Source organism: Rhinatrema bivittatum, chromosome 9 (genome assembly GCF_901001135.1).
Source record: "Rhinatrema bivittatum chromosome 9, aRhiBiv1.1, whole genome shotgun sequence".
NCBI lineage: Eukaryota > Metazoa > Chordata > Amphibia > Gymnophiona > Rhinatrematidae > Rhinatrema > Rhinatrema bivittatum.
Window position 1 is genome coordinate 227,418,715 of NC_042623.1, and position 25,492 is coordinate 227,444,206.

Here is a 25,492-nt window from a genome sequence, read left to right on the forward strand (position 1 = left end):
CCCCCCAAAGATTGAAAAGCAGAGAAGAGTACCCCATTCAAGATATTTAAAAGCAGGGGGAGGGACAGCACTGTACCTCTTCTCTCACTGCTGCAGCTCCTGGCTACCCAGCGTTCTGGAGTGATGTCAGATGTTGGGGGCATGGCTTCAGATTTGCTTCCCCTATCTCCCTGCTGCCACAAAGGACAATCCAATTTATGATGCTTTTATGGGGTAAAAATTAAGTTGGCTTTTAATCACATACAGTAAATCATGCCAATTAGATTTAAATGGATTTTCAGCCACAATGTTAACTGGTTAACTCCCTTGTTCAGCAATACTTTAAATATCTACCTCTGGGTTACTGTGTTATGTAGGTTATCATGAAATACATTTTGCACAACATATTCACATTGCATCAACATAATGATTCCATCCGTTGTTCTACTCTTGCAAAAAAAAAAAAAAATGTGGTTACCCAACTGATTTCCTTTCAGCTCAATGATTACCATGTATGCAGAGGAGAGTTTGAGACATTGGTGAGCTTAACTTCAGATGTATGCAGGTCTCTGCTCTTTTTGCATCACCATGAGGACTCTTTTCACTAGCCTATGCATCATCTCTAGCCTCCTGTCAACAGGTGAGATTCCTTCTCTAAACCTCCCTCAGCACAGTCCTTTAATACAACAACCTTCAGTATAGAACAAGAGATCTGTTCAGGCATCACAGATCCATTTATGAGAAATAGTATTTGAGGATTTCTTTGTTATTGCACAGTGCTATAAAGGTGGCCACAGTATCCAGAAGAGTCAGTGCTAGGGAGACTGGTGCAGTTACCAGTGAGACTCAGTGTTAAAGGGACATGTGCACCATCTGACAGGGTCCATGTTAGAGAGATGAGAGGCACATCAGGTTTGTGGGTTAGGGAGGTGAGTGCACTATCTGTCAGTGTCAGTGTTAGACACGGTACTCTGCTTGCTCACTGAGTGTAGTATCCAGCTGGGCCTATGTTTAGGAGGTGGATGCCATATTTGGCAGGGTCAGTATTAGTGCCAACACATTTGATTCAGTCTAATTTTGTGCTGAGGAGAAATCAAGGGGGCTTTATTTTATTCTCATAATCATTTTCTCTCTCCTCATTCAGCAGTTGTGTTGTAGATAACAGACTTATTTTGGTGGCCATAAGTGATGATCCTTGTGTTTTTGTGTCTACTGCTAAAGAAAGAACAGAGAGATGCAATCTAGGCCTTCAGGATACCTCCCTTCTTCAGTCTTTGTTTCTTCTGATTCTGTTTTTCTGCCTTAGTTCTGCTTTCTGCTGCTTTGCAGGGTTTCTGGTAGGAAGGGATATCGTTTAGAGACAGCCCCTGTTGCTCACTTTAATCCCAGGGCTTGCTGGTTATATCCCACACACTCTCTAAATTTCACCTTCTGTGGTCCATTTTTGTAGGTGTACCACAGACATTGACAGAGCTGGAGATCTTAGTAGGTGTCTGTGGACACCTTCTAGTAAAGCAATGGGCTCTACCTGCAGGCCTGAAAAGATTGGCTAGAAAATAAGCAGGATTTTTTTTTTTTTAAACAGTTTCAAATTTTCACTATTTCCATTTCACAAGGGAATTACAGTTCTTTTATTTCCTTGGGTCTACTGACTAAATTCTCTCTTTCTTCTGTTTCTTGCACATCCATTGCAGCTAGAGAGATGAGCTCATCATTCCTTATAATGGGTTGTGAGTACAAGTGTTGATGGAGCATATTTGCTCATGTCAGTGGCTGAGTAGTCTAGTGTTCTGGATGATGGACCGAGATGGAAAGACTCATGGAAGAGGGCGAGGAGAGAGCAGACGGGAAGAGTGTCGCTCATTCTATTTAGGTTCAGCCTTTCTTTACTCTGGACATTGGACACATTTCTTCACTCCCTCTTTTTTTAGTGTACCCAAATAGCATGGTTATTTCTCCATCTGTCACCCAATCCAGACTGCACACCTTTGTGACTTGGCCAAAACTCATCCCCAGAGCCACCGCCACACAGAAATCCCCATTACTTCATTTGTAAGCACGTTGAGGTGGACTTTCAGTAGGACATATCTGCTAACTAAAGATTTAGACAACTGGGTCGCAGGTGGTGGGAGTGGGGATTTTGTTTTTTCCCCACAAAGCAACTAAATCTTGTTAGCTTGTCAGCTCTAGGGCAAATGGAGCCCTGGGTGAAAATTGTCAATTCCCTTTCCCTCTCTCCGGCATTATCTTACTCTTCTCCCCCTATCTCCTGGTAATGTCTCCTCCCTCCTGGAATTCTCTCCTCCAGATATTCTGTCTCATCCTTTAGACACTCCCCTCCTTCTTCCCTTTCTCCAGACATTCTCTCCTCCCTACATCCCCACTTATCCACCCTCTAAACACTCTCTCCTCTCTCCCTTCAGACAGTTATTTTATTTATTTACAAATCTTATAAAACACAAATCTAACAATAGTCAGTGTGGAGAACAACAAACACACACCCCTTCCCTCCCGCCAGGTACACTTTCACTGACATTAATCTTTTCCTTTCATCTCACTTCTCTACCTCTCTGTTCACTGATAGCTAGACTTCACCCTCTTCTTCTCCCCCTCCATTTCTCACTGCCCCAGCCTTTCACCTCCCTAACTCTCTCTTTCATTGCCTTTTCTAAGCCTTCCATATCACCTTCACCATTCTCCAGATATCTAGCTCCGTTGTCCTTACCCCACAACTGCTATCTCCTTTCTGACTCACTCAGCTCTCACCATCCTCAAGTTCTCTCCAACCATCTCCTTTAAGCTCTCCTGTACCCATCTCTTTACTCTTTCTCCTTGCCATTTTTTCACATCCTCTATTGCTTTGTCTCTTCCTATCCTACCGCTCACTCCCTTACCCCATTTTCCTTCCTATTTCTCACAATTTACCCTATTTTCATCTGACAATCTACATCTCCTTCCTGGTCCTCCTTCCTCCCCCTCCTCTTTCCCCAAGCTTCTGTTTTTCCCACTTTGGTACCCCATTTTCACTCTTTGCACTCACTCCATTCCCAGCCCTCATGCTCTCACCAACTCAAGCTTATTACATGTCACTTACCATTTCCCTTGGCTCCAATCCCTTTCATCTGCTATCTCAGGTCCTCTCTCCTTCTTCATTCTCCCATCCTCTCTCCAGTTTCTGTCTCTCTCTCCAGATTGTGTCTGCTCCATTCCAATCCCCTGTACACTCTCGTTCCCTCCAAACAAATGTGGTCCTGTCTCCATGGTCTCCCTGTCTCCAAACACCCCATGTACAGTCTCCCTCTGCCTGCTCCTACTACCCCATATATATAGGTCTCCTGCTCTGTTCTCCCAAATGCAGGTACTTTCAATCTACCCTATCCCCATCCACTGCTGTATCTCTAACGCTTTTTTTGGGCTTCCTGTGATTGGCAGAAGCGACACTTAATAGCACATCACATATGCTGCATGGGGCCAGTCACATGGATTGAGTTGCAAGATCCCATAATCTTACATCTCATATTGTGAGACTGAGCCAGCGTGGTAGGCTATTAAGAGCCACTCTTCCTGCCAGCCAGGCATGGTGGGGGAGGCAGTCCTTGGCTACCAGCCTTTTGAGAGGCTTAGATTCTGCAAACCTCATCTTATATAGTTGCCTATGATCACCACTCCTGTCCAGCCTCTGGCTGACCAGCCCAACAGATGATGTTAGTAGCTCTTAAGGCAGCCATCATCTCATGGAGCCCCAGATGACCACCCAGCCTGCCCTAACTAAAGGCTAAAGTTTTACTAGGCAGCTTGATTTAACAGATCTAAATATGGGCAGCCCCAAGGGAAGAGTTTGATGGAGGAGCAAAGTTAGCCAGTGGCACAGATTTTTAGCATCAGTAGGTGTTGCAATGGCAGTGCAGGGTGAAATCTAGCTGCCCAGACATTAGCCGGCTAATTAGCTCATTTTAAGCCGCAAACCTAGGCAACTAGGCTCAGATGAAAATGTGCTTAATTTAATTGATCAAAATCAGGTATCTGCCTCACACTGAAAATGTACTCTTTGTGGCCTGCTTTATGGGATTCTATGGAAATTCAAATTATTATTATGATTATTGCATTTGTCCAAAATACTGAACAGAAATTAGCAGACAGTGTCAGGAAACTGTGTTGCCAGAAGGGGAATGATTGCATCTGTGCCCTTTCAGCAGCATTACGAGCCAAAAATATGCCAATAATCTGATTGGTGAATAACATAAAATTGTTAATTCTTTTCATCTGTAATTTTTTTTCTAAATTAGGATAAAGGTTTATGCTTTTAAGAAAGCTTTTCCTACTTGGTGACTCCCAACCACTATGAAGCTAAGTAAATGGAAGGGGCTGCTGTGTTGAACATCATGTAAAGCATGAATACTGCACAGATTGCTAAACAGCAGATCTTCATCAGAGCCTCATGCAGGCATCACACAGACAGCTGATGAGCTAGACTCTTAAGAATGGGACATAGCAAAAATAAAAAGTGAACATTTATTCCAAAAAGGTTTAACACTGAGACAAATATATTAGAATTAGTGAAAAGCTTATCAAATATGACTGGTGTAGAAAGCAGGTACGAACATATACTCATTACCTGAACATCTCCCTTAGGGCCAATGCTTCAAAGGCCAAGTTATGGGAGGCACAATATGGAGTTTGAAGAAGGGAGATGAACTTTCTTTCACACACACAGACGCTCTGTCTCTCACTTTCATCCCCTCCTTCACTCCAGCCTTCTTCTCCTTTGCTTCCCTGACCGCAGTACCCTCTTGCCCTCCCCAGCACTCTCTCCCTTTCTCCCACTCTTACCTCAGTAGCCTAATAGGCTGCAGTACCAGCAGGGCCGGTGCAAGAGTATTGGGCACCCTAGGCGACCCTTGCGCTACTGCCCCCCACCCTACCTATTTCGACGCTGACTGTATGCTTCTCAGGGCCCCAAGCCGTAGGGGGCACCTAAGAGTAGCCATGTGGTGCCGCAAGCGGGGCCTATCCCGCTCGTGGCACAGAGAAATAGAGACTGTATGTGTGTGTGTGTGTGTGTGTGTGTGTGAGTGAGAGAGAGAGAGAGTCTAAGGTTCCGATGTTTGTGTGAGTGTGAGAGAAAGAGAGTCTGTGGTTCTGGTGTGTGTGTGTGTGTGAGATAGAGTCTGGTTCTGGTGTGTATGTGTGAGAGAGAGTCTGGTTGGTGTGTGTGTGTGTGAGAGTCTGTGGTTGGGATGTGTGTGAGAGAGTCTGTGGTTGCAGTGTGTGTGTAAAAGAGAGTCTGTGGTTGCAGTGTGTGTGAGAGTCTGTGGTTGGAGACGTATGAGAGAGAGTCTGTGGTTGGGATGTGTGTGTGTGTGTGTGTGTGTGTGTGTGTGTGGGAGAGTCTGTGATTGAGGTGTGTTTGTGTGAGAAAGTCTATGGTTGGGTGTGTGGGTGTGAGAGAGAGAGAGTCTGTGGTTGGTTATATGTCTGTGAGAGAGCTTGTAGTTGGCATGTGTGTGTGCACGTGCTTGTGTGTGTATGTGTGTGTGAGGGAGAGAGAGGCAGGATGGTTAAAATAATATTTTGTAGAACAATAAATAGAAGGGACTGCCTGGTACCCAACAGATGATAAAGATTGCATATGGACAACTGATAGGAGCTACCGCTCCTAACCTCTAACTCAAAGTGTAACACCACAACCTCTCCCTCCCCCCCACTCCCCCTTGGGTCCTCAGTTTTGGTGGGTGTCCATTTTTTGTCCATGAAAATGTTGGCAGCCATATATACAGTATTTAAGACCACTGCTCTGTAAAGATAAGAGAAGTGTGGCATAATCATGGGTTTCATAGGACATATCCACTTTGTTTTCACTTGTTGGCATTATAAAGAAAGAAGGTACAAAAATGATCTAAAAGGGAAACTGAGTTGCTCTTGTGTGATGTTACAGGGGATTTTCTGCAGTGTGAAGAGTGCCACAGCGATGAGGCAGACTGCAAAGGAGATACAAAGATCTGCAGTCCAGGAACAAAACCCTGCACCACATTTCTGGTGGAAGTGACGATTGGTATGTGAGACTTCCCTCAACATATCATCAATGGGCATGGCTTGAAAGAAACAGCAGGGCGACATCCTTTGCTTGTACTGCTCAGGGTTGTTTAAAGTGACATCATGATGGAAACACTGAAGTCAGAAGCATCAACAAGAGGTTAAAGAGTTTACAGGGACACAGGGGAGCTTCTCTAGTGTTATAGTATATGGGTACGTGGGGACAGAGCCCAGCAGGTCCCAGGGGAGCTCCTCTAATATTACAGTTTAGGGGAAATAGGAGAAGAAAACCTTAGCAGACATATATGAACTCCTCTGAATTATGTGTTTCTCTCTGGTTCTGCATGATCAGGTGCATGATTAGGTGCAGGCTCTGTTCCTTCTTCAGGGCTATGAAGCCTTCTTTGCTGTGTGTTTAACAGATGGCTCTACGGACACCAAACTGTCAAAGTCCTGTGGAGGTGATCTCTGCAATGAAACGGTCAGTTTGACAGCTGGATTGTTCAGGTCCAGGGCCCGCTCCGTGTGTTGCACTAAAGACTTATGTAACAGTGGCCCAACAGCATGTAAGTATCTATACCTGTATTGTAAAGACCAAGGGCGAGTGTGTAGTGCTTTCAACACCCAAACGCAGCTCCCAGATTACTTCACGTGGGAGCTGGTGCTGGGCACAGCCAAAAAGCTGTGGCAGCATCTTTGGCTGCAGAGGAAGGAGGGTGCATACAGGCATCATTGGCATGAGCAGGCCACAGGGATGGAGGCAGTATGGAGGGGGGGTGAGGACGAGGCAGTGAGTCAGCATCAGCAGAACATGTGAACGACAGGGGAAAGAGAGATGGCTGTCCTTAGCTGCAAAGGAAGGAGGCGTGGTCTCTGGTCATGTAGGCTGTAGGGGAAGGAAGCACCATATGGGTTCTAAGTACCACCTCTGCAGGGTTTTCTGGCTGGCACTACAGCTGTGTATGTAAATATAATATGCTGTGATACTTTCACCTCAGAATATGTATCCTTTTTCATGTAAAATCTGTTATAAATGTGTTATTTTTAGGGATGTGCAGACAAAAAGTTTATGTTCATAAGTCCATAAGTCGAAAAGGGGGGTCAATTTCGGTCAATATGGACATATGGAGAATTCCATAAGTTGAGTCTATGTCCATACGTGCACCGGTTCCCTAAATAAAAATTTAAACCCCTCACCCTCCTTAATCCCCCCCCAAGACTTACCAAAATTCCCTGGTGGTCCAGCGGGGAGTCAGGAAGCCATTCCTCTATTCCTTTGCGAGGAGGTAATGGGCCTCCTGACCCCCCCAAGCTGGCCAAAAGTTCCGTTTGTGTCCAACGAGGGGTCCGGGAGCGGAACCAGCTTGGGGGGGTCAGGAGCACGTGACGGCCGCGTCACGAGTGACGCGGCCGTCACGTGGTCCACCGCGGTTCCGCTCCAGGACCCCTCGTTGGACACAAACGGAACTTTTGGCCAGCTTGGGGGGGCCTCCTGACCTCCCCAAGCTGGCCAAAAGTTCCGTTTGTGTCCAACGAGGGGTCCGGGAGCGGAACCGCGGTGGACCACGTGACGGCCGCGTCACTCCGACGTGACGCGGACGTCACGTGCTCCTCGCAAAGGAATAGAGGAATGGCTTCCTGACTCCCCGCTGGACCACCAGGGAGTTTGGTAAGTCTTGGGGGGGATTAAGGAGGGTGAGGGGTTTAAATTTTTATTTAGGATCAACGATCGCGATTTCCAACGTATTCAACATAGCTATGTTGAATAAGTTGGAAATCCGATCGTTTTCGCCTCATCACTTTTTTAAGTTAAAAAAAAAAAGTATTTATTTATTTTATTTATTTAACAGTTTTATATACCGACCTTCATAGTAAATAACCATATCGGATCGGTTTACAATTAACAAGAATAAAAAACTGGGGTAACTATTCAAGTAAACGAAAGATAAACAGTAAGTAGGAATGAGTCAAAAGTTACAATCAACAGGGAAGAGAACTTGGAAGCTTGCAACAAGCTGGAAAGAAGATAAGGCAGGAAATAAGGCAGAAAATAAAGTAGCGTTTTAAATATAAGTTCAAAACGAATGCACACCCCTAGTTATTTTTAATTGTATGTGGGAGGGCTGCAAGGCTCACCTGAGGCACCTAATACCCGTGCGCCCGCTCTGGCTGCACCAGCTCTATGTGGGAAAGCAGGGATCCCTCTGAAATTTTGAAACTGCATGGGGCCCGGTAGTCTCGCAAGCTCTGCTAGCTCCTTGCAGTTCCGATTACAGAGGAGGAAGCATCGCTGCTCGCAGACCCTGCCAATTCCAGGACATAAGAGAGAAAAGGGACAGCTAAGTGTGGGAAGGGGTGTGGGAGGATGGAAAATTGAGTATACCACGAGGTGTGGGGAGAGGGAAGGGAAGGTGATTATATCGGGGAGGTGGAGGAGAGGGAAGGTAGTGATGCTGGGCATGGAGAGAGAGGAAAGCTGATGATGCCAGGGGGTGGAGGAGAGAGAAGAGAAGGTGATGGTGCCAGAGGAGAGGGAAGAGAAGAGAAGATATGAGGGTGATTCCAGGGAGTGAAGGTAGAGCAAAGGAAAGAGAAGGGGATGGTACTAGAGGGGTGTGAGGACTGGAAAGGGAAGGCGATGACGCCAGGTGGTGGAAGAGAGGGAAGGGAGGGGGAGGTGATGATGCCTGCGGGTGGGGGAGAAGATTGGAGGAAGAGGGAAAGTAAGGATGATGATGATGCTAGGGAGTAGGGGAGAGGGAATGGAAGAAAATGTGGTGCTGCCAGGGGAGAGGGAAGGGCAAGGAAGGGAAGAAGGTCATGATGCCATTGGAGTGGAGGGAGTGGGAAGGGAAGGAAAGAGTAGGTGTGAAGAAGATTCTTGGGGGGAGAGGGAAGGTAGTGATGATGTTAAGGGGTGGAAGAAGAGAGAAGGCAAAAGGTGATGATGATCCCAGAAGTTGGGGGGCAGGAGGATAGGATAGGGAGGAGGATGATGTCATGGGTTGGGAAAGAGAACAGAACATGATGATGATACCAGGGGAGAGAAAGGTGATGATGATGCTTGGGGGGGAGGGGGGAGGGAGAAGAGAAGAGAAAAGAAAATGATGATGGTAAAGGTGATAGTGTCACAAGAAAAAGGAAATTCATAAAAATAACCAATTATCATGGTCCTAGTGAAGGTGATGGTGTGCACGATGAAGTGTACACTGTGCCAGATGAGCCACCACACGAAAATGGTTGGGAACCACTGTTCTAGTTCTTAGCTATTAATAAAAATGTGAAATTTATATTAGAGATTTTTTGGCTGAATTCTGCCATATTCCAGGTCCAAGGGTCAGCTTGACGTGCTTTTGAGAACTGTTACAACAGATGCTGCAGGGAAAGCATATGAGGAAGTCAGATACCTCGTGAACCAGTTTCGAAAAAAAAAAAAAAAAAAACCCAACCCAACCCCAGGCTGATATTTTCCTGTAATCTGCCCCTATTTGTAATCCATGAGGTTTTAATGGTGAAACAGACAAACAATACCTGTTGTGTAGTGGAGAATGTCACAATAGATAGCAACTCAGAAGTTAACCAGAGCCCTGAATCAGGGACTACTCTCTTGTGTGGGTGTGTGCATCAAAGTACTCACTCCTCCCCAAGGCCACAGGATAATCTGTCGATTTCCACTTCCGAATCCTGGATTCCCTCTGCAGTCATGCTGCCTGGAGATTCAGTAATCCATAGCTTCCTGCCCTGCACCAAGCAGGCTTGGCAATTCCTTATGCAGCTTTTACACGCTGTCTGATCCCAACTCTGATGCCTTGACATCAGAGCAACTTCATCTTCCAGCCTCACACTATTTGTTCTCTGTGTTTAACTGCACAGGCAGTGGAGATTGGAGCAGAGCCAGGTTACGGCTCTCTGCCAGGGGCGGATTGGCCTATTGGGGCTTCGGGCATGCCCCAGTGGGTCGGTCAGCCCAATCATGTGGTTACTGTTGGTCACAGCAGCCTCATGCCAGCGGAGTCGCTGTGCCCAGTACCATCCCCGCAGCAGCTCTTCTCTCTGCTCAAAGATACCTTTGAATGTTCAGCAGAGAGGCAGCATGAGCCTGGAACCTGCTCCCGGTGCTCCATGGTGGTGGCAGGAACACTGTAGTCACTTCCTCTGTCTTTCATGCATTGTAGCCATGCTCTGCTGTGGACCGGAAGGACCGAAGGCAGTTGCTGTGGGCCTCCGCAGGAGCATGGCCGAAATCAGAAGCTTCCCCGCAGCAGTTTTATGTATTTTTTTTAGATCCCCGACGGCAGCGGTAAGGCGGCTCCATGGGCCTGCACTAAGGTTGCCAAATATCCAGTTTCTGATCAGACAGCCAGGTTTTCAGGCATCCTGTACAGTGTCCAGTCAGAGGTACTGACCGGACACTAAATGTCTAGTTTTGCAGGTGGATCCTCCTTTTTCCCATAGCCACTTAGTTAGAGGAAGAGAAAGGCAGGTCGGAGCCTATCGGAGGAGAGCTGTGCTGTATCCCTGCCTCTTTTCCCATGCTGTGATTGGACAGCATAGGGAGCGGAGGTGGTGCACAGCATAGCCCTCAGCTCCCATGGTTCTGTAGATACATACACTGTTTAGGCAGTTCACTGAGAGTGTTGTGACACGCCTCCTTCTATGACGCCACCCCCTTCTGTGACATCAGATGCTGGGGGGATTTAAACCCGGCGTCTCCTAGGTTTCCTTGCCTTGCAACACAGTTACCAAGAAAGCTGCTTGCCTGCCAGCCTGCCTACCTGCCTACCAGTCTACCTGCCTGCCTGCCAGTCTACCTGCCTGCCTACCAGTCTACCTGCTTGCCTGCCAGCCAGCCTGCCTGCCTGCCTACCAGTCTACCTGCTTGCCTGCCAGCCAGCCTGCCTGCCTGCCTACCAGTCTACCTGCCTGCCTGCCAGTCTACCTGCTTGCCTGCCAACCTTCCTGCCCGCCTGCCAGTCTACCTGCCTGCCAGTCTACCTGTCTGCCTGCTTACCTGAACTGCCTCCTGACCGTCTTCCATCAACGGTCGGCCCAAGGATCCACTTCTGGATTTACAACAGTTTGCAAGGCCATGGATCCGGCAGACCTCGCTAGCCTTCAAGCCATTCCCGGACTGGCTCAACGGCTAGTACAGCAGCAACAGGTCTTGGACAACCTGGCTGTCACTGTGGAGCAACTGGCCGCTCGGATGGATGCTGGTCCGCCAGCACCAGCACCGGACCCAGTTCCGGCTCCGGTGGTGACCCTTCACACTCTTACGCAACTCCCTGCGCCAGCACGGTACGCGGGAGATTCCAAGGCTTGCAGAGGCTTTCTGAACCAATGCTTTGTAAGGTTCGCTCTCCTGCCCAACCAGTTCCCCTCGGACGCCGTCAAGGTGGCCTACATCTTCTCACTGCTGGACGGTCGGGCTCTGAACTGGGCATCTCCTATGTGGGAGAAGAACGACCTGGCTCTGAACGACTTGAATGTCTTCGTAGCTGATTTCAAGGCAGCCTTTGATGAACCAGCTCGCCAGACCTCTGCAACCTCCGAATTGCTCCAACTCAGGCAGGGAATTCGGCCCCTGGCCGATTATGCTTTGGAGTTCCGTACCCTCGCACTGGAGGTCGGATGGCGGGACAACGCCCTCCGTGGAATCTTCTTAGAGGGACTTGCTGCAAGGATAAAAGATGAATTGGCGGCTCGAGACCTTCCGGAGGACCTCAATGCTCTCATCGAAGTGGCTGGCCACATCAATCGCTGCCTTCAGCAGAGGGCCAAAGAGGGGCATCCTCTCCGCCGTTTAGTTCCGCTGGCTCCAACCTCTCCTCGCCCATTCCCACCGGGCCCACGGGAGGCTAGCACGTCCACGGAAGCCACATATGAGGAGCCCATGCAGCTGGGAAGAGCGTCCCTGACACCTGAAGAAAGGCGGCGCCGCCGTAGTATGGGTTTGTGCCTGTACTGCGGGGGCAAAGGTCACTTCCTCGCTCAGTGCAAAGAGCGAGCGGAAAACTCCCGCACCTAGGAGTAAGGGAGGAGTGCCTCCTAGGTTGTTTGAATGCTGCTCCTCTATGTACCGTTTCTATAACCCTCAGATATCCCGAGGGTCTTTCAAGACTCAGGCATTCATTGACTCTGGGGCAGGAGGGAACTTCATCGCTGCCAATCTTGTACATCAGCTCCGCCTGGCCACACAATCCCGGGAGCCTCCTTTTCGGATTACTTCCATACAAGGTACCTGCCTGCCTGGCCACATTTCTACCGAGACTGCACCACTGATCATGCAGACGGGATCCTACATTTTGAGGAGATCTCGTTTTTGGTTCTGGAGAACTCAGTTCATCCGGTGGTCCTCGGCCTACCCTGGCTCCAGCAGCACTCTCCAGTGATCCAATGGAGCGATTTGCAAATTACCCAATGGAGTCCTCACTGCGTCAAATCTTGTATCAAGTCTCTACCAGTCCAGCACATTCCCTTGGCTCACACCGGCGTCACCCTTCCCAGTCATTATGCGGACTACACGGACGTATTTTCTAAGGAAAAAGCAGAACTTTTGCCCCAGCATCGTCCTTTCGATTGCGCCATCGTGTCTGGGGCAACTCCACGCCGAGGCAGGGTGTATCCACTATCACAACCTGAAACCAAAGCAATGTCTGAATACATTGCTGAGAACCTCGCCAAGGGCTTTATCCGACCTTCAACGTCACCCGCAGGGGCGGGATTCTTCTTCGTGGCAAAAAAGGACGGGTCCTTGAGACCATGCATAGACTATCGGGGATTAAATGCCATTACTAAAAAGAACCGCTATCCGCTTCCGCTAATTCCAGAATTATTGGATAAACTCCAGGGAGCCCAAATATTTACCAAGTTGGACTTAAGGGGGGCGTACAATTTGGTGCGTATCCGTCCCGGGGACGAGTGGAAGACAGCGTTCAACACCCGGGACGGGCACTACGAGTACTTGGTTATGCCCTTCGGTTTGTGTAACGCTCCTGCGGTGTTCCAGCACCTCATGAATGAGGTCCTCCGCGAACTGCTGAACTCTTGCATGATAGTCTACCTAGATGATGTCCTCATCTACTCACAGAATTTGACCTCTCATAGGCAACAGGTTCGGCAAGTGCTCCAAATCCTTCGTAATCACCACCTATACGCTAAACTGGAGAAGTGTCTCTTCGAATAGGAGTCGCTGCCTTTTCTTGGGTACCTCGTTTCAGCTACGGGATTCCTCATGGATCCAAGTAAGGTGTCCGCCATTAAGAATTGGCCCCAACCAGTAGGCCTGAAGGCTTTGCAGCGTTTTTTAGGATTTGCCAATTTCTACAGGCACTTTATACCGCAATATTCCCGACTGGTCGCACCTCTGACCGCCTTGACCAAAAAGGGGGCAGACACGCATGTTTGGTCAGCCGAGGCATGTAAGGCCTTCAAGGATTTAAAGGAGGCCTTCCTGTTGGACACTTGTCTGCACCATCCGGATCCGTCAAGGCCCTTCTTTGTGGAGGTTGATGCCTCCAATATAGCTGTGGGGGCAGTACTGTCTCAAAGCTCCGACTCCGGGCATTTGTTGCCTTGCTCCTACTTCTCAAGGAGGTTTACACCAGCCGAAGGTAATTACGGTATAGGAGACAAGGAACTGCTTGCCATTAAGTTGGCACTTGAAGAATGGAGACAGTGGCTGGAGGGAGCCGCTCACCCCATCACGATCTATACCGACCATAAGAACCTGGAGTTCCTCAGCCAAGCTCAACGACTCAACCCAAGGCAAGCACAATGGTCGCTATTCTTTAGTCGCTTCGATTTTACCCTCAAATATCATCAAGCATCTAAGAATGTTTGAGCGGATGCACTCTCTCGGAATGCCATCATGGATGAAAAGGAGGAACCCCTTCAACATGTCATCAACCCAGCAAAGATCGAATTAGCCAGCACCACAATCTCTACACAGGGCAGAATAGTTGTTCCACACAAAGACTGGAAGAAAGTCCTGCAATGGGCCCACGATTCCCTCATTGGAGGCCACGCCAGCAGAGGGAGGATGCTCGATCTATTAAACCATCATTATTGGTGGCCCCGAGTCTGGCAGGATGTGCAACTTTACGTAGACTCATGCCCGGTATGTGCCCTACAGAAGCCTCTCGGCGGCCGACCCTGGGGTCTTCTACAACCTCTACCAATACCTACAGAACCATGGACTCATATTGCCACAGACTTCGTGGTGGACTTGCCTCCTTCCGAGGGTAACACAGTAATCTGGGTCACCGTAGACCGGTTTTCTAAGATGGTACATTTGGTACCATTACCTAAGCTTCCGTCTGCACCAGAGCTAGCACTTCTTTTCACGCAACATATCTTCCGGGCTCATGGCCTTCCACAGAGCATTGTCTCCGATCGGGGACCCCAATTCACAGCCCGGTATTGGCGTGCCCTCTGCAAAAAGTTTGGGGTACAACTGAACTTGTCTACCGCTTTCCACCCACAGTCTAACGGGCAAACCGAGCGGATGAACCGTTCCCTCAAGACGTTTCTCTGAAGCTTCATTTCGCAGAGAAAGGACAACTGGGTTTCCCTCCTTCCCTGGGCTGAATTCGCCTATAATAACCACACTCACTCGGTTACTGGGCAATCTCCCTTTCAAACGGTCTTCGGACGCCACCTCAGGACACCCGTCCCGTTACCTATCGATGTCGCTTCACCGGTGGCCCAGACAGTGGCTACCCAACTTCACGATCTCTGGAGAGCCCTTCAGCGACGTCTCACCTCTGCAGCAAAGAAAGCACAAAGCTGTGCAAACCGCCACCGACGTGCCGCTCCAACACTTCTACCCGGTACTAAAGTATGGTTAAGTACCAAGAATCTCCACTTAGCTGGACAATCACGTAAGTTGGCATCCAGATACTGCGGCCCTTTCCAGGTGGCAGAACGAGTTGGTCTGGTGTCCTATAGACTTTGTCTGCCCTCCTCCATGCGCATCCACAACGTATTTCATGTGTCGTTGTTGAAACCAGTGATATTCTCCCGTTTCCATCGGCTCACGCCGGATGCGATCTCCACCTCCCCGAATGAAGATCCTGTTTACCAAGTACGGGAAGTACGGGATGTACGCTTCCACAACCGCCGATGGGAGTATCTATTGGCCTGGGAGGGCTGCGGCTCTGAGGAGGACTCTTGGGAACCTGCCCGAAATATACTGGACAAGTCCCTGTTAACCCAGTTTCATCATGACCATCCCAATAAACCCGGACCCTTGAGGAGGGGGCGTAAGAGGGGGGGGTACTGTTGTGACACGCCTCCTTCTATGACGTCACCCCCTTCTGTGACATCAGATGCTGGGGGGATTTAAACCCGGCGTCTCCTAGGTTTCCTTGCCTTGCAACACAGTTACCAAGAAAGCTGCTTGCCTGCCAGCCTGCCTGCCTGCCTACCAGTCTACCTGCCTGCCTACCAGTCTACCTGCTTGCCTGCCAGCCTGCCTGCCTGCCTACCAGTCTACCTGCCTGCCTGCCAGCCTTCCTGCCTGCCTGCCAGTCTACCTGCCTGCCTGCTTACCTGAACTGCCTCCTGACCGTCTTCCATCAACGGTCGGCCCAAGGATCCACTTCTGGATTTACAACAGAGAGGATCTAAAATTTATGCAAATGAGGGGTACCATTCCCCCATCCCACTCCCTGGTACTTAAGTGTCCAGTCCTGGACAATGGAAAAGTTGGCAACCTTAGCCTGCACAAATCTCCCGGGGCTACCTCTTTGTGGGCTGAGCACTTCGTGTGGTTCCTGGTGCGACAGCTAAAAAAAAACAACAACCTACCCTTAGGGATCATCACTACCTTTTGGAGCAGTAACAGGGTGCCTATCCAGACCCTAGCCTTTTGGGGCCCTGCTTAAATACCCCCTGATCACCAATGTAAAAGTAAGTAAAAGATTTTTTTTTCACTTATTAAGAGTCAGAGTGACAGCGAGTCACTGAGTACCTATTTAAGCTGGTATGAATTTTGAGCATGTATGAGTGTGTGTTTGTCAGTGGGCATATGCAAGAGTGCATCAGCTGCTATCCTCTCCTCCTTTCCTTTCCCCCTCTCTCTCCCCCCCCCCCCTTTTTTTCGCTCCTGCTCCAGCCCCCACACCCTGTTTTTTGTAATTTCTCATCCTTTCTCAAGTTTTATTGTAAACCGGCGCGATGTGCTCGCACGAACACCGGTATATTAAAAGCTGTTAAATAAATAAATAAATAAAATAAAATAAATTTGTGAGAGCATGAGAGTGCATTTGTGAGTCAGTGAGTGTGAGAGAGCATATGACAGAGTATTTGTGAGAATGAATATGTATGTTAGAGAATGTGTGTGCACCTCTATTCCTGCCTGATCCATGACAATCTCAGGGTGATAGGAATCAAACGTTCCCACGTATAGAGTGTGGGATTTTTAATCCTTACTAGTTTAAATAATTACATGTTATTAAATGTGTCTGCTGTTTTAAAATGTTAAAATACTGGTTCACAATTATTGGATGTTCTATTTGTCAGCTGCATTGAAATATTTATTCTTTTTTTAGCGTGGTTTTACTATTATGGTTGACGTTTTATATTTTTTTTATTTTATTGTTTGATATTTTATAAGGAAAGATGGTGATTCCGTTTTTTTATTTTTGCACTGGCTTGTTGCAATTTCGAGTTCAGTTTTTGTTTCTACCTTATATAGTCTTTTTATTCCATGTTTGAGGATCTGTTTGTGTTCTGCATGTGTAACAAAGGTGAAGTATTCTACTAGCATGTAGTTCTGCCTAACTTATTTTTCTTTTCCCAATAGGAGGTGTATTGGTGTTTTAGAGTCTGGTGCAATATTTACCGTGTTGCCTTTTTATAGTAGGGTTGTAACACTGTGCATGCTGACAGTTAGTGCTGTTTTGGTGTGCAGGTTTACTGTTTTGTAATTTAGTTTACCCAAGATTTTCTGAAGTCCAGGCACACACCAAACATGCATAGGCTTAATGCAATAAGAACATAAGAAATTGCCATGCTGGGTCAGACCAAGGGAACATCAAGCCCAGCATCCTGTTTCCAACAGAGGCCAAAACCAGGCCACAAGAACCTGGCAATTACCCAAACACTAAGAAGAACCCATGCTACTGATGCAGTTAATAGCAATGGCTATTGCCTAAGTATAATTGATTAATAGCCATTAATGGACTTCTCCTCCAAGAACTTATCCAAACCTTTTTTGAACCCAGCTACACTAACTGCACTAACCACATCCTCTGGCAACAAATTCCAGAGCTTTATTGTGCATTGAGTGAAAAAGAATTTTCTCCAATTAGTCTTAAATGTGCTACTTGCTAACTTCATGGAATGCCCCCTAGTCCTTCTATTATTTAAAAGTGTAAATAACCGAGTCACATCTACTCATTCAAGACCTCTCATGATCGTAAAGACCTCTATCATATCCCCCCTCAGCCTTCTCTTCTCCAAGCTGAACAGCCCTAATCTCTTCAGCCTTTCCTCATAGGGGAGCTGTTCCATCCCCTTTATCATTCTGGTTGCCCTTCTCTGTACCTTCTCCATCGCAGTTACATCTTTTTTGAGATGCGGCAACCAGAATTGTACACAGTATTCAAGGTGCGGTCTCACCATGGAGCGATACAGAGACATTATGACATTTTCTGTTCTATTAACCATTCCCTTCCTAATAATTCCTAACATTCTATTTGCTTTTTTGACTGCTGCAGCACACTGAGCTGACGATTTTAAAGTATTACCCACTATTTATTTATTATTTTTATATACCAACATTCATCTCAATTGAGATATCACACCGGTTTACATTCAGGTACTGTAGGTATTTCTCTAACCCAGAGGGCTTACAATCTAAGTTTTTGTAGGGTAAAGTGACTTGCCCAAGGTCACAAGGAGTGACAGCGGGACTTGAACCTTGGTCTCCTGCTCTAACCACTAGGCTATTCCTCTTCCCTATGATGCCTAGATCTTTTTCCTGGGTGGTAGCTCCTAATATGGATCCTAACCTCGTGTAACTATAGCAAGGGTTATTTTTCCCTATATGCAACACCTTGCACTTGTCCACATTAAATTTCATCTGCCATTTGGATGCCCAATCTTCCAGTCTTGCAAGGTCTTCCTGTAATGTATCACAGTCTGCTTGTGATTTAACTACTCTGAATAATTTTGTATCATCCGCAAATTTGATAACCTCACTCGTCGTATTCCTTTCCAGATCATTTATATATATATTGAAAAGTACCGGTCCAAGTACAGATCCCCGAGGCACTCCACTGTTTACCCTTTTCCACTGAGAAAATTGACCATTTAATCCTACTCTCTGTTTCCTGTCTTTTAACCAGTTTGTAATCCATGAAAGGACATCGCCTCCTATCCCATGACTTTTTACTTTTCGTAGAAGCTTCTCATGAGGGACTTTGTCAAACGCCTTCTGAAAATCCAACTACACTACATCTACCGGTTCACCTTTATCCACATGTTTATTAACCCCTTCAAAGAAATGAAGCAGATTTGTTAAGCAAGACTTCCCTGTTGACTGTGTCCCATTAAATCATGTCTTTCTATATGCTCTGCAATTTTGATCTTGAGAATAGTTTCCACTATTTTTCCCGGCACTGAAGTCAGGCTCACAGGTCTATAATTACCCAGATCGCCCCTGGAGCCTTTTTTAAATATTGAGGTTACATTGGCCACCCTCCAGTCTTCAGGTACATTGGATGATTTTAATGATAGGTTACAAATTTTAACTAATAGATCAGAAATTTAATTTTTGAGTTCCTTCAGAACCCTAGGATGCATACCATCCGGTCCAGGTGATTTGCTACTCTTTAGTTTGTCAATCTGGCCTACTACATCTTCCAGGTTCACAGTGATTTCGTTCAGTTCGTCTGACTCATCACCCCTGAAAACCATCTCTGGAACTGGTATCTCCCCAACATCCTCATTAGTAAACACGGAGGCAAAGAATTCATTTAGTCTTTCTGCAATGGCCTTATCTTCCCTAAGAGCTCCTTTAGCCCCTCTGTCATCTAATGGTCCAACCGACTCCCTCACAGGTTTCTTGCTTTGGATATATTTAAAAAAGTTTTTATTATGACTTTTTGCCTCTATGGCCAACTTCATTTCAAATTCTCTCTTCGCCTGTCTTGTTTTACACTTACCTTGACAATGCTTATGTTTTATCCTATTTTCTTCAGTGGATCCTTCTTCCAATTTTTGAAGGATGTTTTTTTGGCTAAAATAGCTTCTTTCACCTCACCTTTTAACCATGACGGTAATCGTTTTGCCTGCCTTCCACCTTTCTTAATGCGCGGAATACATATGGACTGCGCCTCTAGGATGGTATTTTTAAACAATGTTCAAACCTGTTGAACACTTTTAACCTTTGCAGCTGCACCTTTCAGTTTTTTTCTAACTATTTTCCTCATTTTATCAAAGTTTCCTTTTTAAATTTAGTGTTAGAGCTGCAGATTTACTTATTGTCCCCCTTCCAGTTATTAGTTTAAATTTGATCATGAGCCTTCCGGTCCTCCTCTACTGCAAACCGTGTGGGGCCTCTGGAAGCTGGGGTGTGGAAGTCAATCCCTGGATCACTTGCAGTGACCTCTGGACTCCTCTCCCAGGGGATGCTGGGAGCAGTATGCAGATGAGCCTTTCAGTCCTCCTCTACTGCAAACCGTGCGGGGCCTTTGGAAGCTGGGGTGTGGAAGTCAATCCCTGGATCGCTTGCGGTGACCTCTGGACTCCTCTCCCGGGGGATGCTGGGAGCAGTATGCAGATGAGCCTTCCGGTCCTCCTCTACTGCAAACCGTGCGGGGCCTCTGGAAGCTGGGGCGTGGAAGTCAATCCCTGGATCGCTTGCGGTGACCTCTGGACTCCTCTTCCGGGGGATGCTGGGAGCAGTATGCAGATGAGCTTTCCGGTCCTCCTCTACTGCAAACTCAAAACGCTCTAGCCCGGTGTTGTCAAAAAGACTTATGGAGACTTTGCGCCCGGTTTGAACAGACTCTTTGTTATGTCATTGACTCCTGATGAAGCAGCCTAAGGGTTGCAAAACACGGCCGCTGTCGAATCATTCGTTTTGAGTCTAAAAGAGTCATTCGTTTTGAGTCTAAAATTTGGGAGATATAACATAATTTACAACTACCATAAGTTTCACTGGCTGGGCATAGGTAAACAATATTGACTTTGGTACCACCGGATGGTGCACATTTCAAAAAATTCCTTATGGGCCACGAATGATTGAAAAGACCGGACGGCTTCGTTTATCACTAAGCACGTCATCTAAGGCTTCCTGATGCAGTCCCCTTCTATATAACATTGTTTAGCTATTGGTGAAGAGCATTTTTGGGAGATTATTTTGGCGAAACCTTTTGTTCTATATTTGCTTTTAGAGCCTACAGGTTCGCAGTGTGGCTTTTTGTTTATTTTTTTTGTAGATATATGGGTAATACATTTTTAAAATAAATTAAATAAAGGAGATGATGCCAGGGGAGAGGGAAGAAAATATGATGATGCCAGTGGCATGGAGAGAGAGGATAAGGGTGAGGGAAGAGAAGCTGATAATGATACTGCTGGGTAGTGGGGGGGATAGGGAAGGGAGGAGGAGGAAGTGATGATGATGCAGGGGTGAGGGTGGAGAAACAGGGAAGGGAAGAATATGATGATGCCAGAGGAGAGGGAAGAGAAGGTGATGATGATTCCAGAGTGGTGGAGAAAGAGGGATGGGAAGAGAAGGTGATGATGATGCCTGGGGGATGGGGGAGTGAGGGGCAGAGGGGAGAAGAGATGGTGAAGGTGTTGGTGTGCCACAAAGAAGTGAACTATGTGCCGGTTGTGCCACAACCCAAAAATGTTTTGGAACTACTATCCTATAGTTTAGTTTATTAACTTGTTTTACTACCCTTCAAAAAATCAATGCGGTTTATATTAATAACAGCATATCTATAAACAATAAAAATAAAAACAGAAGTAAAACAAATAAGGAAAAATTATGAGACATTAAATTACATATAAAAGGTGCATATCTTTCCATCCTCCAATTATTAATATGGAAAATACTTAGGGGAAGAGGAAGTGATTGAGGGATTAAAGGGGCACTTAGAAAATATAAGGCCATCGCGGAAAGATTAAATGATTGCTTTGGTGTTTACTAAAGAGGATGTTGGGGAGGGTACTTGTACCGGAGAAGGTTTTCATGGGTAATGATTCAGATGGACTGAACCAAATCACGGTGAACCTAGAAGATGTGGTAGGCCTGATTGACAAACTGAAGAGTAGAAAATCACCTGGACTGGATGGTATATACCCCACGGTTCTGAAGGAACTAAAAAATGACATTTCAGACCTATTAGTAAAAATTTGTTACCTATCATTAAAATCATCTATTGTACCTGAAGACTGGAGAATAGCTAATGTAACCCCAATATTTACAAAGGGCTCCAGGGGCAATCCGGGAAACTACAGACCGGTTAGCCTCACTTCAGTGCCAGGAAAAATAGTGGAAAGTGTTCTAAATATCAAAATCACAGAACATATAGAAAGAAATGGTTTAATGGAACAAAGTCTGCATGGCTTTACCCAAGGAAAGTCTTGCCTCACAAATCTGCTTCACTTTTTTGAAGGAGTTAATAAACATGTGGATAAAGGTTAACCGGTAGATGTAGTATACTTGTATTTTCAGAAGGCGTTTGACAAAGTTCCACATGAGAGGCTTCTAGGAAAAGTAAAAAGTCATGGGATAGGTGGCGATGTCCTTTCATGGATTGCAAACTGGCTAAAAGACAGGAAACAGAGAGTAGGATTAAATGGACAATTTTCTCAGTGGAAGGGAGTGGGCAGTGGAGTGCCTCAGGGATCTGTATTGGGACCCTTACTTTTCAATATATTTATAAATGATCTGGAAAGAAATACGACGAGTGAGGTAATCAAATTTGCAGATGATACAAAATTGTTCAGAGTAGTTAAATCACAAGCAGATTGTGATAAATTGCAGGAAGACCTTGTGAGACTGGAAAATTGGGCATCAAAATGGCAAACGAAATTTAATGTGCATAAGTGCAAGGTGATGCATATAGGGAAAAATAACCCATGCTATAGTTACACAATGTTAGGTTCCATATTAGGTGCTACAACCCAAGAAAGAGATCTAGGCGTCGGTTCAGTGTGCTGCAGCAGTCAAAAAAGCAAACAGAATGTTGGGAATTATTAGAAAGGGAATGGTGAATAAAACAGAAAACGTCATAATGCCTCTGTATCGCTCCACGGTGAGACCACATCTTGAATACTGTGTACAATTCTGGTCGCCGCATCTCAAAAAAGATATAAGTGCAATGGAGAAGATACAGAGAAGGGCGACCAAAATGATAAGGGGAATGGAACAGTTCCCCTATGAGGAAAAACTAAAGAGGTTAGGACTTTTCAGCTTGGAAAAGAGACAGCTGATGTGGTAAATAATAGAGGTGTTTAAAATCATGAGAGGTCTAGAACAGGTAAATGTGGATCGGTTATTTACTCTTTCAGATAATAGAAAGACTCGGGGGCACTCCATGATGTTAGCATCGGGCACATTTAAAACAAATCGGAGAATTTGTTGCCAGAGGATGTGGTTAGTGCAGTTTGGAGTAGATTTTCAAAGGGTTACGTGCGTAATATATGCGCGAACCCCCCGAAAATCTACCCCTGCACGCACCAAGCCTATTTTGCATAGGCTCGGTGGTGCGCTCAAGACCCGGGATGCGTGTATGTCCCGTAGCTTTCAAAAAATGGGCAGTCCGGGGGCGGGGCGGTGGTCTGGGGGTGGTCCCGTGCTGGAGGTTTGCGCGCCGGCAGCCGAAATAAGGTAGGGGGGATTTAGGTAGGGCTGGGGGGTGGGTTAGATAGGGGAAGGGAGGGAAAGTTGGGGGGGGGGGAGCTAAAATAAATTTCCCTCCAAGGCCGCTCCAATTTCGGAGTGTCCTTGGAGGGAACAGGGAAAGCCATTGGGGCTCCCCTTGGGCTTGGCACGCGCAAGGTGCACAAGTGTGCACAAGTGTGCACCCCCTTGCGCGTGCCGACCCTGGATTTTATAACATGCGCGCGGCAGCACGCACATGTTATAAAATCGGGTGTACATTTGTGCGCGCCGGGTAGCGAGCACAAATGTACCCTGCACGCGTAGGATTTAAAATCAGCCCCTTAGTGTAGCAGTGTTTAAAAAAGGATTAGATACGTTCTTGGAGGAGAAGTCCTTTACCCGCTATTAAGTTCTTAAGGCCTGGATTGGCCACTCTTGGAAACAGGATACTGGGCTTGATGGATCCTTGGTTTGACCTTGTATGGCATGTTCTTATGTTCTTAAGAAGTCATGGAATGAAGAGATCCATACTCAGCAGCATTTAGCTAGGTAACTTGTAACTTGTAACTGGCTGGCTTGCAAAGTGAGCCAGATAAACAGCAAACTATGGTGGGATATTCAGTGGCACAGTTGCACCATTAAATATTAGGGATGTGCAGACAAAAAGTTTATGTTTATGTTTATGTTCATAAGTCCATAAGTCCATAAGTCGAAAAGGGGGGTCAATTTCGGTCAATTTCAGTCAATATGGACATATGGAGAATTCCATAAGTTGAGTCTATGTCCATACGTGCACCGGTTCCCTAAATAAAAATTTAAACCCCTCACCCTCCTTAATCCCCCCCCCCCCAAGACTTACCAAAATTCCCTGGTGGTCCAGCGGGGAGTCAGGAAGCCATTCCTCTATTCCTTTGCGAGGAGCACGTGACGTCCACGTCACGTCGGAGTGACGCGGCCGTCACGTGGTCCACCGCGGTTCCGCTCCCGGACCCCTCGTTTGACACAAAAGGAACTTTTGGCCAGCTTGGGGGGGCCTCCTGACCTCCCTCGCCTCATCACTTTTTTAAGTTAAAAAAAAAAGTAGCGTTTTACATATAAGTTCAAAACGAATGCACACCCCTATTAAATATACCCGACTATCTAAATGTTAGCAGATAAGTATATCCAGTTATCTTTAGAGCTACTCTACAGCACGACCAGAACTACCCACTAAGTAAATATAGAAATTAGGCAGATAAATTAATCATCTAACTTAACTGCACCCTGGAACACCCCTACATTATCCAGTTAAAATTTGGCTGGATAATGTAGGGGTGGGGCTGAATATTACCTCCCCCAAAAGTCTTCACAGGTAAATCCCTCTGCTACCTTTCAGCCCAGCTGGGTGAGTCAAGAAATTGTTGATTACAACTAAACTTAAACCACAAATTTCTGAATTCCACCTAATCCAGATTTGAAGGCACCTAACTTCTTTCTCTCCATCATTTTTAGTTCCAGAGATAGATACCAAAGAGAATGGACTGACCTGTCCCTCATGCTTCGCTTCAAGCCCAGATCTCTGTAAGTCTGCAGACACTGTTAAGTGTACTGGACCTGAGGATCGCTGTGTCAGATATACAGACTCTATCTTCACAGGTATATGCAGTAATGCTCATGTGTGACTTTATCCTTGAAAGGAGGAAAGATCTGGCAGATACAGCATGGGGCTAAGCTCTGGGACAGGAGTTGAAGACTCCTAACTGAATCACAGCATGACTGTGGACAAATCATTTTATCTCTCAGAGGTCAATATTCAAAATAAAACATCTATGTAAGTTAGCTGGATAAAACTTAGCTGGCTAACTTACATTGGATATTCAGCAGCATGACTATGCTGCTGAATATCCACGTGTTTACTGCTATTTAGCTGGATAAGGTATATCTGGCTAAGTTAACCTGCTCTATGGCAGATCTAACTTATCCGATTATTTTAACCGGATTAATATGAATATCACTACTTATCTGGCTAACAGGCCGATACAGTAAAGTGCGGCCGCGTTTACCCTGTTTCTAACCCACTTTGGACGCACAATTTGGACACGTAAGGTGAACCTGTTACGATCCTGCCCGCGAGGAGCGCGGGCAGGCCCTCACCTTCATGCGGCTAGTCGAGCCGCCAAAGCTGCTGCTGCTGCCACGGTCTCTCATCGGTGTCCGGGCTCCTCCCCGGCTGCCATCTCCTCCGTGCAGCGGGGCCGACCCACCGTGAGTTCTCCCTCGCGGCCGGGAACCCCGCTGTCCTTCCGGGCTCTCCCCGACGTGCCTCTGCCTTACCGGGGTCCTCAGCCGGCAGGGAGGGCGTCCCTGCCGGTGCCTGCAGCCTACTCAGCCCCTGCAGCCAGCCTTACCTTCTCTCCTGCTTCTGACTTCGCGGCTGGAAGCCGCTCCAACAGCCTGCCACTTCTCCAGCTTCAGGGCAGGGCTGCCCCCATGCTTGCCTGGCTTCCATGGGTCCTCCACGTGGCTGAGGATGCCACCAGCTTCCAGCACCAGCTCTCCAGCTTCCTAGGGCGCGAGCGCGCGCCTCTTTGCTCCTCTTCAAGGGTCAGCCAGGTGTGGCCTCTGCTGACCCCTCCCTGGGCGTTGTCCACTTCA

At 46.9% G+C, this 25,492-nt stretch overlaps 1 protein-coding gene across 1 annotated transcript in view; it reads left to right on the forward strand.

Annotated features, from left to right (window-relative positions):
* The first annotated feature begins 495 nt into the window (after nt 1-495).
* The window catches only part of LOC115099283 (phospholipase A2 inhibitor and Ly6/PLAUR domain-containing protein-like), a 45,877-nt gene continuing 20,880 nt past the window's right edge, over nt 496-25,492 (forward strand). The window contains exons 1-4 of the mRNA XM_029616836.1: nt 496-619; nt 5,915-6,031; nt 6,435-6,578; nt 24,350-24,493. Coding sequence (XP_029472696.1) covers nt 535-619; nt 5,915-6,031; nt 6,435-6,578; nt 24,350-24,493 — 490 coding nt within the window. The 5' untranslated portion in view covers nt 496-534. The remainder of the gene's footprint in view (nt 620-5,914; nt 6,032-6,434; nt 6,579-24,349; nt 24,494-25,492) is intronic.